The sequence below is a fragment of the Mauremys reevesii genome, linkage group 9 (assembly GCF_016161935.1).
Source record: "Mauremys reevesii isolate NIE-2019 linkage group 9, ASM1616193v1, whole genome shotgun sequence".
Taxonomy (NCBI): Eukaryota; Metazoa; Chordata; order Testudines; family Geoemydidae; genus Mauremys; species Mauremys reevesii.
In genome coordinates, this window is record NC_052631.1 from 67,979,056 (window position 1) to 67,999,623 (window position 20,568).

The following is a 20,568-nucleotide window of genomic DNA, read 5'->3' on the forward strand; positions in this document are numbered from 1 at the left end:
AGAAGGGAGAAGGTCTGATTCAAAGAATAACTAATGAAATAAGGGGAAGTTTCTAAAAAGAAGGCTCACTGATAGGGGTGACTGCAGATGATTTTCAATATGACAAAAAGAATGCCTTTTAAAAAGGAGCCAGAGACCTTTCAACCCCACATGTCAGTGTTATCTCCTGTGTGAACCCAGGTGCAAGGAAAGAGCTGTTGGTCAGCAGCAAGGAGGGGAAAAGATAAGGAGTAAAGGCCTGGGGAAGAACGGTAGTTTTAAATCTTATCTGGATTAATACCAGAAATAAGGGTGAAATGTCTCTAATTGTTTTTAGCTGAAGTCAGTAATTGGAAATGATATCCCTTGTTTGTTAAAGAGTATAAAAAGTAAACTTTTAAAGGGTTCATTGCTAATACCTGCTTCACCCTGCTGGAGCTGACCAAGGTGGGTCTAAGCACCCATGGGCTTAGCCTATTTCTAAGTATCTTGATCAAATTCTTATAAATATTTTATTACTATTTGTATGTAGTACATTACTTATGGTTTAGGCTTTTTAGACATGTTTAGAGCAATTGCATACCCTTTGGATTTAATAAAAGAATGTATGGTTAAATTAGTGTTCGGTGATTTCCCATATCAATATTAATAATTTCAATTATTATTAATAGTTCCATCAGTTAGGAAATATCTTTTATTGGACCAATTTATATTGGTGAAAGAGAAAAACTTTAAAGCTACACAACTCTGGGAAAGGTACTCAGAGTGTCCGAGCTAACTACAAGAGGGAACAACAGATTGTTTAGCACAAATAGTTATCACATATTGTACAGGGCCGCCCGGGGGGCGCAATTGGGGCAATTTGCCCAAGGCCCCGGGCCCCACAGGGGCCCCACGAGAATATGGTATTCTATAGTATTGCAACTTTTTTTTTTATGGAAAGGGCCCCCGAAATTGCTTTGCCCCAGGCCCCCTGAATCCTCTGGGCAGCCCTGATATTGTAAAGAGACCATACAAGGTGAAGTGACTAGTTAACACTTTTGCAGTCATAGGACAAAAAAAGGGAAGGGGTGCTATTAGTTTATAAAACATGTTCGACAGGTTTCATTAGGGGATGACGACTGAGAGGTCAGATATGGAATCACAGTTATGTAAAATTACAAAATTACATGGGTAATATGGTGTTTTTGTCTTATCTTTCTTTGAGAGCGTTCATTTAAGAGCAGAGTTTCACCCACAGAGTTGCTGTTGGGACATTTAGTGCACTGGGTTATGTAGAGTCACATGTACTAATAGGCAGGCTTAAGACCTATGAATCTTGAAAGCTATGTTGTGAGAAGTATTGATTATTGCAGCAGTGGAAATATGTCTTCCGTTTTTTCATGTGTTGTTAGAGCAGGAACTGGTGTGCAGCTTTAAGTTGGTGGGTCAGTATCTGTGGGGAGTTTGCTTCTGATGAGGAGCTTGGCATGGTTGTGGGGTTGTTTGAAGGCCAGAAGAGAGGGATTGGGAAAGATTTTTTTCAGGATGTGGTCCCCATTGAGTATGGGTTGCCATTGTTTAATGGTGCCCTGTACAGGTTCTAAGATGGGGTGGTAGGTGACAATTAGGGACATGTGGTATGAGGGGTTTTTCCCCACTCTGTACTGAAGCAGGTTCTCTCATTTTATCTCAGGTAAATCTTTGGTTTTGTGGTGCATTTGTCCAGAAAAATCTTCTTTATGACGGCCCATGAAGACACTGGCATATTGAGGAGCCATCATAAGAACACAAGAACGACCATACTGGGTCTGACCGAAGATCCATCTAGCCAAATATGCGGTCTTCTGACAGTGGCTAATGTCAGAGGGAATGAACAGAACAGGTAATCGTCAAGTGATCCATTTCCTGTACTGTCCTAGTACTCATGGCTGTTTCCATGGTATGGGTCCTAGGCCAGGGGCAGGCAAATTTTTTGGCCCGAGGGCCACATTCGGTTTTATAAATTGTATGGAGGGCCGGTTAGGGGAAGGGGTCATGGCCTGGTCCCCAACTCCTATCTGCCCCCTCCCCCGGGGACCCATGCCCCATCCAACCCCCATTGTTCCCTGATGCCCTCCCTGGGACCTCTGCCCCATTCACACGCCCCCACTCCCTGTCCCCTGACTGTCCCTGCTACCCCATCCAACGCTCGCTCCTTCCTGACTTCCCCCCCAGGTCCCCTGCCCCCATTCAACCCCCTGTTCCCCCCCAACCGCCCCAACCCCTATCCACAACCCTGCCCTCTGACCACCACCCCTAACTCCCCTGCCCTCTATCCAACCCCACCTCCTCCGTGCCCCCTTACCGCGCTGCCTGGAGCACCGGTGGCTGGCAGCACTACAGCCGTGCCGCCCGGCTGGAGCTGGGCCACAGCACCACCACCACCACGCAGCTGCACTGCCCCAGGAGCTCACAGCCCCGCCACCCAGAGCATTGCGCCTGCAGAGGAGCGAGCGAACGAGTTGAGACTGTGGAGAAGGGGGGGACAGCAGGGGAGGGGCCGGGGGCTAGCCTCCAGGCCAGGATGGTCCCGCAGACCGGATGTGGCCCGCAGACCGTAGTTACCCACCTCTGTCCTAGGGTTAGTGGTTGAATGTCAAATTATTATGGGTGAGGACAAAATGAGTGAGTTTGGTGACGCGCTTGGGGTGTATACCTGAGTGTTGTCCATTATCCTGTAAATATTTGAGGCAGGCAATGATGCAGTCATTGTGAGGGATGTTGGTGTATATTGAGGTGATATCCATGGTGGCTAGAATGGTGTCCTGAGGGAGGTTAACAACCTTGTGGAGTTTCTGAAGGAAGTCATCTGCATCCTAGAGGAAGATGGCCGCTTGTGTGGTAAGTGGTTTGAAGATAGTTTCTATGAATCCTGATATCCCTTCAGGAAGAGTGCCATGGCCAGATATAATAGGACTGCATAGGTTCCTTTGTTTGTGTATGTTGGGAACCATGTAGAAGGTCCCTGGGGTGAGTTCATGAGGCATAAGGTTGCAGAGTTACTTTTGGAGTTTGAGGAAGGATTTGATCCTTCTAAAATTCCTTGGTGAATTGTGAAATGAGATCTTCTTTGTGTTCTTTACAGTAGGTGGTGCCAAAGAGTTGTCAGTTGTCCTCAAGGTAGTTGTCAGTTGTCCTCAAGGTAGTCATCCTGGCTGAGAATTATGATGGTATCCCTTTTGACTACTGGTTTGTTCACTATCTGGTGGTTGGATTTCAGGGACTGTATAGTGGTCCTATTGCTGAGAGAGAGACTGTGATGGATGTCTTGTTTGTTAAGGATTCCAAAGTCTTTTTTTTTCTCCTCAAGAAATCCATGTAATTAAGAAGTGTGTGATTTCATCCACGTTGGATGACCAGTCAGATGATTCTTTCTACTTATAACTGTCAGTGGACATTTGTGGGTTGTGCCATCATTATTGTGAAATAATTATTTAAGTCGGAGTTAGTTCTCCACACATTTTGAATGGCATCAGGTTCTGACATGGGGCAGAATTTCAGTCCCTCAGTCCCCTGATAATTCAGCTCTGGTTAGGGGCAGTCCTGATAAATTGATGATTTTGGGTTGTCATGTACTGTCCATGTGGAGGGTCCTGGTGTCATTTTTCCAGAGGTGGTGTTCTGAGACGTCTGGAGTTGTTGTAGTTGGTTTTGGTTTTGTTTTTTGGAGGGGTGGGGGGTTGTCATTGGGTTTTTTTTTTGGTTTTCTTTTGGAGGGCTTTAAAAAATAAAAAATAAAATTAAAAAAAAGCAGTTTTGGGTTTCTTGCATGACTTCCCGGTAAGTTTCATGATTTTCTTCCTTCACGTGTTCTTGTTTGCTGTAGCCCTTTTTGGAATACGTGAGGTGCAGGAGATGATTCCTCAGTTTTTCTGAAGTTCTTCCGCAGAGCTGCTCAGCATATTTGGAGTTGTATGTAGTGAACAAAGGGTTATAGATGTGAGTCCTCTGGCGATGTTTTGGGGATCGTGAAAAGAGTGGTAATGTATTTGCAGGTAATAAACCACACTGTTTTAATTAAAATAAATTACATCAAAAGCATAAAAAGTAAGAATAGCATACAGACATAGGACTAGCCATACTAGACTTTATTAACAGTTCGAGTCCATCTAGAGGTGAAAGTAAGCCGGTATGGTCCTGTATGCCGTGCCGGACTGGACCAGCTTCCCCGGCAGTGATTTAAAGGGCCCAGGGCACCAGCCACTGCGGGGAGACCCGGGCCCTTTAAATCACCGCCGGAGCTCTGGCAGCCAGGCTCGGGCGGGGATTTAAAGGCCTCGGAGCTCTGGCCGCTGCAAATATACAGCAGCCAAATAATACAAGCAATAGAAAGAGGACAAGTAGAAATTACAAGAGTCAGTAGTGGGGGGAAAAAGGCAAAATGTTTATTCTCACAGGGATTTGGAGGAGGAAGAGGGCTGCCATTCTAAATACAGGAAGAAGTGGGGGTGGGAGGGAGCACTAAGAAGAGTAGAAGGGTGAGGTCAAGGAGAGGGACCTGAGGACAGCTGGGGAGCAACTGGAGAAGAAAAGCTGAGATGTAGGTACAGGTACAGCTGTGTAAGGTATTACAAGTGAGAATGAGGAGTTTATGTTGTGCGGAAAGAAAGAGAGTCAACGATGAAAAAGGAAGTCCAGGTCATGAGTTAAATTTTGTTACATCTCATGATTTTCTATACGATTATTGGAAATGAAGCACAGTTTCCGGAGGACTTCACAATGGGCACCTTTGTTGGCAAATGGGTGATCTCAATTCATGTTAGCTAACTTGAGTTAGTTAACTTGGATTAAAATAACAGTGGTCACATGACAACTCAGCTTTTAACTTGGGTTAGCAGCTCGAATTAAACCCCAGGATCCCATAGAGGCTTGAACTCAAGCTGCTAACCCAAGTTGAAAGATGATTTATGTCTTCACTGTAATTTTAACCTGAGTTTAGAGCATCCGCTACCCTACCAAAGACATATCCTTATAGGAGAGAGACAGAATTAAACAGACTGACATCACAAGTTATTTTTCCAGACTAGTGTTCTAGCATACTGGCAAATTAACAAAGCACAGCTTGTACTGTCATCTGCATAAACTATACTACTACTTTGGATAAACTGACTACAATTTCTAGCACCATCTTTAAGATTCCTTTCATATGAACTAAAAACTTTAAAAACAGAGTATTATCTCTACTTTAACAGCTAAATGACACTTTTTCTTACCACATAATGTAGAGAAAAAAAATCAGTATACCTCAATAATGACAAGGAATAAGATGATGCTCCATATGAGAAAATATGATAAGCAGAAGAGGGGAGCAGAGACATGAATGAATTTTCTTAATAAAACAGAATTAGGCTGGATTTCAATAAATTAAGCATTTGATTTTATCTGTGAATATCAACACAAATTAACTATTGCACTTTATGACACATTTTTATAAAATTTTATTTCCCCTCACCCTCCAAAAATACTGCAAAGCTGACCATATTTAACTCCGTTAAAAAATATCTGGGAGATGTAACTTTTGCAGGACCTATTCTGTATATAATATAATCTCTCTTGTGTAGATAGGCAATTACATGTTCATTATCATACTGCTTAACATAAGTAAATAAAACAAGATTTAAAAAAATGGGAACAACAGCTTGAATTCATACACAAAAGTTAAGAATATGTCCAAAATTAGTTACCTTTTCATTACCTCTCAGATTTTTCCTACAACTGAATTTCTAACCACTGCTTTGTCTTACTCACATTTTTAATTTGAGGTTAAGTACTCTTTAGATACTTAACAAATCTATTACATATTCATACAGATAAAAAGGCAATTCCATCATCTATTTATATACCAGTTTTACTACTCAAAGGTGCAAAAACTAGAATAGTAGATAGCATCTATTATATTAATTGTCCAAAATAACTACAGTTGAAACAATAAATCATCATAGTGAAATAAAATATCCAATGGATAAATATTCCATTATTTCACATATTCCAGATGAACATTTCAGTCTATTAAAAAAAACCTTTCCATTGTTTTCAGAATGAATTTACCACTACTTTATTTAAATAGATACTGTACTGAATATGCCTAAGATACCAACAATCAGTAAAGTTGAGCCTTTGCCTTTAGTGGCTAAATCTTATTTAACTCTTTGAAAATGTTTTGTTTATCCTCAAGGTCCAAAACTTCTTGAATGACAGACTTTATCCTGCCCATCATTTAAATTTTCTTTTTTATGGGGGTCCTGAAGCAACACTTCGGATATAATACATCTATCTGAAGGACTTCAGGGAGACATTTTTCAATCAAATAAATTGAATTTTGAGTTTCAATGTCATTTTGGTTAATGTACCACTCTGATTTTCTCTGATTCTTGACCAGCTACAGCTGGTACTATGAATAACTATATATACACAATTATTTTGCAATGTCTCCCCCTCCCCCTCCATTTCTTACACCTCTATTCAATAGGGGAAAAGAAGTAGGTTGCTTAATTGAGAAGGTCTCGAAAAGGGGAACAGGAGAAATGGACTCAGTATGTTCAGGGATATTTCGGAGCAGTTTATTAAATGAGAATTTGGGTTTTAAGAATATTCTCTTAAACAAGTTTCAGTATCTGTCTGTTCCACCTTTGTATGTCGTTATCATCCCAAATAAATATAACCAGAATAGTAATCAAAGAGAAAGTCCTTCATACTTTCTCGTATAATAGACTGTATAACAAACACAGAGATGCAAGCTACATCAGATATAAGTGACCATAACTACTCTGGCTTCACCTCCCAACCCTGTCTGGGGATTTGCACTTGTCAATTGATGAAGTGAGACACTAAATAAGAATTTTGGCCAGGATGAAATAAGCAAGTTTAAGGTTGAAGAAGGGCATAACAGTTTTTCTTTTATGTTAGTGCAATTGTTATGGTGCAGCAACACAGCCCCAAACTGCTTCTCAGCACAGTGTACCCAAAAAAGCACCACTGACTCAAAAAATCTGCAGATTGACCTAAAAAGTACATGTAAAAGCACACACAGAAACCTTACCAAACTCAAACTACAGTGCCTATAAAAATACACTTTAAACCACACTATGTCCATAGTGTAGAGTAATGTAGGAGCCTCAATGCATTGAGCTTAAATATTTTCCTTAAGAATCTATGATGAACTACACCAAGTCCACTCGACGCATTCCCATTCAAAATCAAAGAACATTAACTGCAGTCCTATATCTAGTCAATTACTTGAAACCTATTTCCTTTCTAGTGTTTTGAGGATATTGCTGGACAGAGTCCCTGCCTCATTAGAATCTTAGATGGTATCTGAGGAAGGAGGAAATAAAAAGGCCCTCCATCCATCCATCCATGCGCGCGCGCACACACCCACCCACCAGTAGGGTGCAGTACAGAACAGCTACCTAATCCTGCTGCTGGCACTTTTCCCCACCAAGAGCAGTGTCTACCATATCAGGATGGAGGAAAAAAAAATAAACCAACTTCAACAAAAGATGTAGAAAAAGAAATATCCTTCAAGAAATGGGGTTCACAAATAGAAAACAATTTCTATCTCTGGCTGTAAATATCAACAAATTCTTCTATGACCCTAGGATTTTATGTATAGTCTAATGTAAAAAAAGTTGCAGTGACAAGACAGACAAAACTAGAATGTCTTATTGTTGCTTTTATAAAATCAGTGTGCAGGACTTGAAACAATACTTGACAGTGACTGCTATAATTTAATAGATGATAGTTTTCTGTCAAGAGTTGGTTGCTCAATCCGAGTTCTTATTTTAAATTCCAGGGAAAACAATGATAGAATGTAAACAGATTTTGTAGTCTTATCAATGTCATGCTTCCCATACTGATCACATTTACAACCACCTAAGCTTTCATCACTTCAGACAGTTTATAACAAATACATAAGCACAACAAAATATGTATTGAACGCTTACTAACTTCTGCAAATTTCTAACTGGAAATATATAAAAGCAAAACAAAAGAAAATAAAAATTAATAATTAAAAAACAGTACTGGATTGTTTACATTACTCCCCCCCTCCTCGCTGTTGTATAATGAGAGTGTAAATAAGAAAATCCATTTTAGAATTGGAGAGACCTATGGTAAGCTTATTAAAATACAAGTAGCTTAAGGTGACCACTCACACTTTTTCAGAATACTGGACATTCTGGTAATTCTGGGAATGGAGGGGGCTCACCCCCACCTGCGAGACCTTGAATGCACAGTGCATGGTCACACTGCAAGGAGAATGCCATTTTGAAGAGAGTGCCATCACACCAGCGGGGGCAGGGAACACTATTTAAAATGGCACCCACCATCCAATACTGGACTAAACACATCCAGTTTTGTCTCAGTACTAGATGGGGAAAAACCTTAGAAATGCAAGGCTGTCTGGCTTAAAAATCACATGAATTGACTGCCTAGTGTAGGTTCTTTAATTGTTTTAATATGTTTTGTTCTGTTCTGTAGTGCTTTTACCTTAAAAATAAAATAGGCTTGCATAGGCAGTGCTGTGGGGTAACTGTGGGCAATTATCCTGTTAGTCTCCAAAGAGAAAGTAGGCAGGTCTGCTTAAGCAGTCTCTCTTATTAGGAATAAGATGGTGAAGGCAGGGAACTGTTCAGCCTGGAGATATATTGGGTCAGATGGGACAAGGATGCATCTCTCCACCCAAGAAAGGTGATGGCCAGGGGAGCCAGGAGATTGAGTGTAGGTGCACCTACTGTACCACAAAGGGGGAGTGCAGGCGCAGTTGCCCTGAATTGCACCTGTATGACAACACATACAGACTCAATACCCCAAATAAAAATGCACATAAACAATGGTGTATTAAAGAAACATTAACTAGTGAATAAAAGGAAAGCAGATAGTAAAATAATGTAGCATGTATTCAGTTTTTCTATTTTTTTTTATTTATCTATACAGTACGTTTCTACAATATGCTACAGAAATTAACACTCTACATTAATATTATCAGCTTCCAAACAATTAAGCTTAATAACCTATTAGAAACATACTACTAGGCTGCTTGTTGGGCTCATAGTTGAAGGACACAACAGCATGGTTCTGCTAAAATTAAGCTCACTGGAATTTCAGTACAGACTCTGATGGAAGAGTAAAGCATGAAATTAAGCTAAGCACTAATATAAAAAGGCGGAATTTATTTTTCTCCTCAATAGGAGGACTTTACCATGCAGGATTTATTCCAATATGTGGTTGTTTTGCTTTCTGGTGGTGGTTTTGTTTTATTTTGGTTTGGGTTTTTTTGCACTAAGTATTTAGACTTTGATTTAAAAGAGTGGGTATAAATCCAAATCTACCTTCCTTCCAACCAAAATAAGTGATTTGTTATTTCTTTGTAAAGAGAATGGAACCCAAGATTTCTTGCTCTTGTCATTCCTCTGCTCAGCAAATATCTGTGAAACGTACTGGCTATATGTCCCATCCCCCTCTAGTGTTGGCACACAAAGGGTACGTCTACACGACCCGCCAGATTGGTAGGTAGCGATCGATCTATCGGGGATTGATTTATCGCGTGTAGTGTAGACGCAATAAATCAATCCCCAATCGCTCTCCCCTTGACTGCTGAATTTCAGCTCAGCGAGAGGTGGAAGCAAAGTTGATGGGGGAGCCGCGGTGCGCCGCGAGGATGCGAAGTAATTAATTTTAATTTGATCTAAGATACGTTGACTTCAGCTACACTATTCTCATAGCTGAAGTTGCGTATCTTAGATCGATCCCTCCCACCCCCCTCCAGTGTAGGCCAGGTCAAAGAATACTATCAGTAACTTCTTTAGCTCAATGAGGGTATGGCTACACTTGCAGCCGTACAGTGCTGCCACGGGAGCGCTCCCGCAGCAGCGCTTTGAACTGTGAGTGTGGTCGCAGCGCCAGCACTGGGAGAGAGCTGTCCCAGCGCTGCAGGTACTCCACCTCCCCGTGGGGATTAGCTTACAGCGCTGGGAGCCCTGTTTACACTGGCGCTTTGCAGCGCTGTAACCTCCTGCGCTCAGGGGTGTGTTTTTTCACACCCCTGAGTGAGAAAGTCGCAGCGCTGTAAAGCGCCAGTGTAGCCAAGGCCTGAAAGAGATCTATGGGATAGTTCTAAAGCTTCCAGCCCTACTGTGGGCATCAATATGATGCCACATGATGGATTTTTTTCTTCATTTTTTTTTTAAAGCCTAGGAAGTTACATACAGAAATATGTTAAAAGACATTATTAAGGTTACAATGTCAAATCAAGCACTCAAAAGTAAGACAATGCCAGAAGTAAGTTAGCCTGTGCATCTTAATTCAGCCCCCTTGCGTGAATGCATTATGATACAATCTACTTACATGATCACATATTTTTTGCTATCGGACTCTTGCCTTATTCAGTGCTCAGGATGGACCTGCTCCAGGGATCAATCAGGATTGTACAGCAAAAGAGACTCCTGTCTGTAGGACCCCTCTCCCTTGTTAGCTGCTATTCTCATGTTAAACATTCTGAACACTGAGCACAATCTTCAACATCAAACAGAGTTTTGCCATCAAGTTTAACAGAGGCAGAATCAAGATAATCATTTATATTTATGAATATAAATCCAACGAAGTGGGTATTCATCCACGAAAGCTCATGCTCCAATACGTCTGTTAGTCTATAAGGTGCCACAGGACTCTTTGCTGCTTTTACGGATCCAGACTAACATGGCTACCCCTCTGATACTTATATTTAATAGTTATCAAAGTTCTGTGTTATTGTTTTTTTCCCCCATTACATCTGGATGACCTGGCTCTCACATTTCAGCACATATTTTGTTTTAACATGATCACTATTTGTAGCTTAATTTGACAGCTTTTAGCACTGAAATGGCAAACTCTCTTAAGACCACCATCATTTATACACTGTTGTGATTTGGAAAACCCAGCACTGATGGGTAGCTCAGGAATTGTTATAACACACGATCTGTTGACTGCAGCTCTGATAATTAAACAATATTAAATTTGCACCTTCACACACACACCCCTGATTTTCCCTCTACTAGACAAGAATAAGCAGTGAAGGATTATGCTGAGATGTAAGCAATAATGTACTATATTTATCAGAGGAGAAACAGAATTGGCAAAAATTTTCACTTTTTTTTTGTTTCATGACTAAAGATTAATTTAGGGTTTTTTCTACTAGTCTCAGAAGCTAACATAATTTAGCATTCATCGATGCCTTAGGTAAATATTATAGCTGTTGATTAAAAGAACAGGCCTAAGGGTGCATTAATTCATTTTTGTACAGTATTCTTAGTTAATATTCTTGAAAGTGTTAGACATGCAAAGGAGGTCATATGAACAAGAAAAGACCTCTAATTTCACTACACAGCTGAGAGTCACAACCTGACAAAAATCCATTTTCGTAACACTTCACCATGATTTTCATGGATACTGCTAGTTGCACAGAATTATTTTGTTGCATGACCACTACATACATGCCAGCATTTCTGAAATATCAAAATGATTTTAAGAAATCTGCAGCCAATTGAAATAAATATATATATATTTTATTTCAACAGGCAAGTGGTGTAATGCAGTATATTGTTCTTGTTTTGTCACAATAAAACACTTCTAAACTTCTAAACCACAATAAATTACAATTTCATAATTTATGAATCTTCAGATCCAATAATTCTCACAACCCACCATACCCTCTGTACCCCCACACAATAGTATTTTTCATCTTACTCCACTTCTCAGCAATTCCTAAAAACAGTCTCTGAGGTGAAGTTTAAGATTAATTACAAAATATGATCATATGGATTTGCTACTATATAATGAAGTAATATTATAAATAATTCAATATAACAACACTTGCAGTGGGCAAGGTAAAAATGACATGCAATCACTGGAATTCAAAGGAATTCAAAAGGTGGCTAGGATCAGCCATACATGTATTGATAAATCTTATACCCAAGGAGAGGTAATCTTTGCAAACTGTATATTGGCTCTTTTGACCAGCTATATTAGGGACTCCTCCTGGATTTCAAAAAGTCGTCCAGTTTCAACACAGCAGCTCAAGTATAATGTGAAATCAAGATGATCCAGAGTCATATGGCTTTCCATGACTAATTCAATTCAACATCCAAATTACTACTCTGCCCTACTTCCTTCTGAACTAGTTCTGAACTCGTTTTGTGATCCCAAAGGGCATGATCCACCTCTAAAACCCAGGCTGAGAAATTCTGCAAAAGAGTTTTCCCTGAGAATCTAACCAAGAATCTAACCTCTAAGAAAAGAGGTCTCTGCCCTTATTTGACTTTCCTGTCACCTGGAAGAGAGAAGAGGAATGTGCTTTCCATTCTCTTCTTCCTTCTTGAATACAGGCTCAGGATTCTTCCCATGCCCATCTCCCCATTCTTTTGCAGCTCACAGCTGTTTTAAGGTGTAAATCACAATTTCTCTCTCATCAGTTTCATGGACACTGCCTATATTCTAAGCGAAGAGCGTAATCAAGTTAGCTGCTCTTTGGCCACAGAAAAGGCAAGAATTAATTTCTCCAAGCAAGAGAAGGAAAAGTAAATTTTTCTTTCCCACAGCTGAGCATTGACTACGCCTGTACTGTCCCTTTCAGAACAGCAGTTCAATGAAGCCTTACTAGAGAAGCTGGTGAGTTTCTCTGCTGCTCTGAACATAGCACACTGAAAATGACCAGATAACTATAAAATGCATTGCTGCCCTTCCCACTCATCAAAGCAAGCTGCCTTCTTTGCAATGGCTTTTTTTTTTTTTTTTTTTTTTAAATCTTGGACATTACAACCGAACACCTGACTTTCACCATGCCCTGAGGTTTCCCGAACTTGAACTGTGACAGTGCCTGGGGGAACAAGTTACACAAAAAAGGACTCTGATGACAACAAGCTGCTCTTTCCCAGCAAGTTTTTTTCTTTAGCAGCTAGCACCATGGTATTAATTTCCCTCTGTACTCAATATAAGTAATAATTCAATTATTTTTGGTAATTACAAAATAAATTTGAATTTCAAGAAGGAAGTAACATCTTCTAAAACACAATAAATTAGAAAGATAGCATTTTCAATATGTACAACTATGTAGTACCAATTTAGCTATAACTGCTGTGATATGTAAGATGCATTACTAAGTTTTTGTATACACATTTTTAGAAGATCTAAAATGTATTAAATGATTAAACAAACAACTTCCACCAGTAAATACTTTGCAACTGGTATTACTGAAAATGTATATTAGTAAATAAATTACAATCTCGCATATCTGGAGAATTAGATTCCAATGGGAGAATTTTTTAGAAGATTTTGAATAAGGTCAGACTGATATTCTATAGCTTGTTTTCCCAATATGTATTTCAGATGGTGTAACTCGTCTTGGCAATACATTAGTATCATTTTTATGCTTTCACTGCTGTACATCATATAAACCCACTAATAATAATAGCATCCAGGATGTTTGTGAAAGATTCTGCATAAATGTATTTGGTCAGTGATAATTTACTGAGGCCTCACTCCTAATCAAATCAGTTCAAGTTAGGAGTAGTTTTGTCACCCTGAGGACTGCAGAATCAGAAACTGTACTTACTTTCCGCCTATCAATGGGAAAGTATATGGAGGTGCACAGAGAAGAGAATAAATTCCATACTTCATGATTGTAGGCAATATTTATGTTCACAGTGATAAAAAGAAACATGACTGATTGTTAAGTACACGGTGCCTGACATTACAGTCCCCACACAGGCAAAACTCATTGACTTTAAGGGGGCATTGCATGAATCAGCACAACACCCTGGGATATATTAAATAAAATGAGTCAATAATAAAATAGTACTATGTCTTCTGCAAAGAAAATAATATAGAAGTCATCATGATGAAGCAGGAACTTGCAAAACACTGTAATTAACAAGCAGTAAATATTACCCCATATTAAATTAATGGATCTGATGTCCAACATGGTTCTTGTACTCTCAAACGTGTATTGGGAGGGGCGGGAGGCAGGGGAACATCCCCACACATCATCAGTAGAAGATAGCTTAATGATCATTTTGAGTATTTACTCACTATTATATTAGTGTTTTCTGTATGGACGTGAAAATTAACATGAAGACAAAAAGGAGCCAGACTATGGCTAATGAATGTACCCTTTTGTCAACAGTTCCTTTACATAAAAATTACTTTGTCTGTATTCTTCGTACCCAAAAATAAAGATGAAAGAGCAGACACAATGCATATGTATTAAAGAAGATAAAGTGACGAGTTTATAGCATGCGTTTAGCACACAACTTTGAATAGTTCCTTATTCTTCTTCTTGAGTTAAAGCTCATTTCTTTGAAGGGATTGTTATGAGGAAAGCTGATTTGCTGAATCAAACAGATGACATTATGACTTACCTGAATCAAGGATTCACTCAGCTTCTTTTCATCCACCTCTAAAATAATATTTTTTATTTCTTCATAAGGCATTCGGAAAGATCCCAGAAAGATTGCTGAAATTAAATAGGAAGTTATTAAAACCAAATAAGTCAAAAGTAGGAAGCAACATCATAATTTAAGTAAGTTTTTTTTTTTACTGCAAAAATAATTCAGAAATAGGTTAACTATAGGTCAGATTATCAACAGGAAAAATGGATTTATACAGAGGGCTACATAATGTTTTTAGCAAAATAAGTTGCCTCATGGCAATTTCTAATAACAAATGTCCACGTTCTTAAAAAATTAAAAGGCAATCACATATTCCCTCCTTGATGATTTGAACTGATAGGCCAAAGACTGACCTGAGTGCAGGGGACTGGACTAGATGACCTAGAGTGACCAGATGTTATAGCAGGGGTGGGCAAACTTTTTTGGCCTGAGAGCCACATTGAGTTTTGTAAATTGTATGGAGGGCCAGTTACGGGAGGAGGTTGTGGCTCAGCCCCCACCTCCTGCTCCCTGCCCCCTTACCGCGCTGCCTGGAGCACTGGTGGCTGGCAGTGCTACAGCTGCGGCATCCAGCTGGAGCCGGGCCACGCCACTGCCGCCACCACCACCACCACGCAGCACAGAGACCGGGTCAGGCTGGGCTCTGCAGCTGCTCTGCCCCAGGAGCTCACAGCCCCACTGCCCAGAGCATTGAGCTGGTGGCGGAGTGAGTGATCTGAGGCTGCGGGGGAGGGAGGACAGTGGGGGAGGGACCGGTGGGCTAGCCTCCCAAGCCAGCAGCCGTAGTTTGCCCACCTCTGTGTTACATGGCCAGTCCAGATATTTGGGTGTTTTGTTTTTGTTTTGTTTTTTGGTTTTTTTATCTAGGTACCCCCCACACCCTGTTCCAATTATTCCCATTTGCTATCTGGTCACCCTATGACCCCTTGAGGTCCCTTCCTGTTCTATGATTCTACTCTCTCATACTGTAACACACACCCTCACAAACACTGAAGCATTTTTCTATGAAGGATGAAATGTTTTCCCTGCTAGTGTACCTATTGGACTTATGCTGTGAATAAAAGATTTTAGTCTAGTGCTTTCTGTCTTGCCCCTTTCACAAACAGCACTCGTGTGTGTGTAAATTGTGCATTTGAGATTGCTGAGAATCATTGGGAGCTGGTATTCTATGGCACTCCCTGAGAGCAAGTGCTGAAAAAATGCAACATCAACAGCAGTACAACATTTCCCAAACAGATAAACATGATGTGGGAAAAGACACATGGCCCTCCTCCCCACCTCTACTCGAGTAGGAGCAGGGCCAGTACTGAGGGGAGCACGTGCTGTATGCTTTTAAAAGCTAACACAGCTCTGAGACCCTCAAAGGAATTTAAGATGAGTTAGCTGAAATATCTCAGGGAAGCCACACTGCTGTGTGGCCCCCAGGCTAATCTATACACTTCCAAATGGATTTTGGACTTAAAAGTCACCAAGTAGTCCTGACATAGATAGGCTACCACAGTTTCAACCATCTGAGCTGCAATAACTTGAAGGGGTATCAAATCAGCTTGTCAGAGAAAAGAGTGTCTCAGAGCAGTTTCTACCAGAGATCTAATGTGGCCAAAGTTTCTATCTGAGGTTGATATCTGAGGCTGGTTTCCGTGCAATCATTTTCAATACTGGCCATGATATGGCTCTCCATCGCATCTGACAACGATGTCACAGCATCATGTGGTGTTCTCATATGGCTATATAGTCCAAACTGTGAGAAGCAAGATCATGAACAGATGTCACACGGGAACATGCAGTGTCCCACTGAATACTTGACAGGACGCTCGGCCCTTTTTTTTTTTAAATCAGTTTTTCACATCTATATTCTTCGAAGTGTTTACAACCTTTATTGATAATTGCTCTCCATTATGTCTTTGATATCAAAACTTATGTTGGATGAGCTAAGATTCTATTTAAACGTGTCCTAAATATTTTCGCTGACCTCCCCTGCGGCGCTTTATGAGCAACCTTTTTTCAGGAGTTTGTCATCTCTCATTCTAATAACTTGACCAGACCATCTAATGTGAGCTTTGATAATTATTGCCTTAATATTCTTTCGACAATGTTAATATTTGAGACTGTCTCATCAATGGACCTTGAGAATAGAATAAAATAGAGACAGCACATGTGACCAACCAACACAAAGGGATCTTCCACTACACTAACCTAGCTGGGGATCAAGCTAGATACATGGGCTGGTATACTGCAACTCCCTCTGGATAAGCTTTGGGAGATACAGGGCTTAATTAGAAGAAGTAGAGATGCAAAGAAAGCTACACTCTTTGAGCTGCAGTCTATTCACAACTTTCCCTGCTGGGTGGTAGCCCTGAGGTTGGCATTCTGTGCCAGGCTGGTGTGACCACTGCAAGCATAGAAAGACCTCACCATTTTAAAAGAGTCACTAGAAAGATGAAGGAGGATTTCAGGGTGTGGGGACAATTTTTGAGCAATTTTAATGGAGTGTCATTCTAGAGGGAGGAATGAATAATGGAGGTTGATTTTAAGATCTACTCAGATGCTTTGGAAGGCATGGGTTTTGGGATATTTTACCAAAGCAGACAGTGCACCCACCTGGGTCCTCCACCTGGATAACAACAGTGATAGTGCAGGATATAACATTTCTGGATTTTTTCCTATTTTGGTTCCAGTGGTCATTTGAAGAATGGAGTTTGCAAATAGAAGGGTGTGTTTCTGGTGTGACAACATTGCCGTTATACATGTTATCCATCACCCGTCCTCCAGATCACACAGGGTTATGTGATTGGTAAGGGCATTTGTACTACCATGTTTAAGCTTTAGCAACTATTTCTCTTTCAAGCATGTGCCCAGGGTTGATAATAGCATAGCACATTCACTGTCTCATTTTCAGATGTATAGATTTTGGCTTTTGGCACCAGGAGCCAGTAAGGAACCTGAACAGATACTACTAGCTATGAAATCTTGGCATATGATTGTTGCCAGCGTAGCGCAGATGTCGGTATCTCCGAAAACATTGTAGAGTTAAATTTTGGGCAATTCCAGGATCTGTCACCAATATGGCCAATTGCAGAGGAATATGTGCTGCAGTACATGGTGTTGTTACCAATCCGACGACTGGCATCTTCAACCATCTCTACTCGCCTATTTGCCGTTACATCTGTCAATAGGCTAAGCTGTTACCCAGTGTTTTAGTTCGAAGGTATAGAGTGGGGTGGACTGGAAGCACCAGCCTGAGTGAGGATACATGTCATTCCATCACTGTTAACACACTTAGGGATCTGGTGCAGATCCTGGAACCCATAAGTGGCTGTGGTCAGGAGATGGCCTTATTCAGGCTGGCATTGGTGGCAGCATTTTTTGGAGCTTTTAGGATCAGTGAGTTAGTAGCTGGATCCTGTAAGGCTTCTTCTGGCAGGTGTTTGGAACAGAGGAATATACACTGGAAGGGGTGATTGGTTATATTCACCTGGATGAAGTCAAAAATGGTTCAGGGGGCCATTATTCTATAGGAGAGTGGCAAGCCTGAGATCTGCCCTGTGGAGGTTGTGAGGGCATACGTGACAATAAGACCAGCGAGGATGGGACCCCTCTTTATTCACGGTGATGGGCGTCCCCTCACAACATATCAGTTTGTTACAGTTTTAAGACATGGACTGATGAGGTTGGGGATCCTACACAAGAATATGGTTCCCTGTCATTCAGGATTGGGGCAGCAACAGCAGTAGCCCAGCTGATTATGGGAGCTAGAGCAATTCAGGCAATTGGGCATCAGCATTCTCAAGCATACAGAATGTACGCGAGACCCCAAGTGGGGAATCATTGTTACTTCTCCATTGTGTTTTCATTCCACATGTGGGTAGATGGGACAGGCCGATGATTGGTATGGTTCTGCAATTCCCCACCACCACCATTAGTTGGCCAGGGAATATGAAGGGGACTTGCTCCTTAAGGAATTTAAGCTGCCCATAAGAATCAATCCAGAGCAACACAATGCCATCCTGCCACTAATTACTGACGCCACAGCTCTACCTTAAAGCTCAAAACCAAAATAAAAGTAGCTTGGTTTTCACAGGTAGTGACCACCTCTTAGCTACCACTAAAATCAACGAAATCGGGGGGAGTGGAAGGGGAGAGATCAACAGATCAATTGTTTAGGTCAATTGGTTCTGTGCTATATGGCTAACTTTAGGTGACCAAGTAAATTTTTTGGCCTGATTGAGCTCTTAGCTCATGATAGCTGGAAAATGAGAACCTGTGTGTTTCTCAGCAGTACTAAATAACGTATTTTTTTCTGTAAGCCTGCACATATTTCGTTACTACATTTTTAAAATACTTTCCAAAAATCCTCATTAAGTAAAATGAATTATATAGGGTCAGATTGCAAGACTATTCTTGAAAGCACGTGGGCAACGAGGCAGGCATATACTAGCCTTATCATAGATGGCAGTAATAGATTTTTTTTATTCAAAAAATTAACAGAATTGTATTGGGCAAAAGTATCTGCCCTTGCTTTCAGGGTAAATTATGCTAGTTTAGTGAAAATAACGGTAAAGAAAAGACAATGCTAATTACTAAATGTTTTTGTTAATCTATTTAAATATTAAAGATTTCCTAGTTTAGGATAGGACTTGCAACCTGCATTGATATTAACTGATGACTTCCAAACACAAATGTGTGAAATACTTCAAAGCTTCTCTATATCTTAGATTTGATGGGTAAAGCTTTTCATTTTTAAATGTTTGTTTTAACATTTCCTATTCCACACATTAAATGTATCACTGCAACAATGTACATAACTCTTGCTTTATATAATTTTGCAAATTCACAATCCAAGTAATTCTCAACAATTATTTCCCCCTTCACAGAAAGGTTTAATGGCAGTGAGGCCTTGCATTACTAAGATTTCATTATATTTCCAAGACACGTAACATTACATTTAGAAATACATATATACTATGAAGTGTTACCTAAACAATTAGAACAAATTAACTTATCTAAATGAAATGCATTTTGTGATGTACTAGCTCTCCTACTCTCACTTGCTCTTGTGCTCTTTTAAACTACAGGTCACACTGTCATTAGTCTGAATTAGTTCTCTGGTACAATAGCAATAAGTCACAATGGGGTGAGCTTCAGATGGCTAGAGGGGCACAGTTATTGAGAGACAAGTCCAAGCTCTTTCATGAGTCATGCTATCACAGAGTCCCAACCAGCAGCTCCAAAGAAATTTCCCTGGAGGGAGATGGGCTGCAACAGAAAATGAAGTTACCTGTAACTGGAGGTTCTTTGAGATGTGTGGCCCCTACCTGTATTCCACTGAGGGTTATGCACATGTGCCTGGAGCAGGAGCTTTTAGTATTCGGCAGTTTACACATGCATCCTGTGCCACCTCCTGGTTAAGCCTGAGGTGATAAAGGATGAGGCAGGCCACTGGCATCTCCAGTTCCTTCTGTACAACAGATCTGTTGGATCCGCAGCAGAGGGAAAGTACGGTGGGTTTGGAAAACTAATAGGGACCACACATCTCAAAGAACCTCCAGTTACAGGTTAGTAACTTTGTTTTCTTCTTTGAGTGATAGTCCCTATTGTATTCCAACTAGGGTGAGTAACCAGAACTACTTATGTGAGAGGATGGTGTAAGGAGACTGTGGAACGGAGAACTGCTGCTCCAAATGAAGCATCCATGGCAGAATCATACACTATGCTCTAGTGCATCGAACTCCACATGGCTACCTTGCATATGTCTGCAAGGGGCACACTGTGGAATGTGGCTGTAGTTGTAGTTTTGCTAGATCAAAAGGAAAAAAAACAACCAACCATTACAAAAATTAACCATCAAGATAGCTCTTTTGAGGTTCAGCTTAAAGGTTACAAGCAAAACAAAAGCACCTGTGGTTAGCACAGAGGAGAACACAAGACAATAAGAAATAATTAAAAAAAAAACCTCATCGCATCTACCTAGACATTCCCTGACTTATTTACATATCTGGGGTTTCAGATAAGCAATCTCTAGGTATGATCTGATGGTTTTCGCAGAAGGGCCTTCCAGAACCATACAGGTAGGGGCTGGGTAAAAATTGAATGGCTGCCTACCAGCAAGTGAAAAGCACTAATGGCAGCTTTATGGAACTGAGGGCCA

General features: G+C 40.5%; 1 protein-coding gene across 12 annotated transcripts in view; it reads right to left on the bottom strand.

Moving 5' to 3' along the window:
• Positions 1 to 20,568, bottom strand: part of DIAPH2 (diaphanous related formin 2) — an 827,558-nt gene that overhangs the window by 484,251 nt on the left and 322,739 nt on the right. For all 12 annotated transcript variants that reach the window (XM_039487835.1, XM_039487836.1, XM_039487834.1 and 9 more), the window contains one exon: positions 14,391 to 14,485. In XM_039487835.1, coding sequence (XP_039343769.1) covers positions 14,391 to 14,485 — 95 coding nt within the window. The remainder of the gene's footprint in view (positions 1 to 14,390; positions 14,486 to 20,568) is intronic.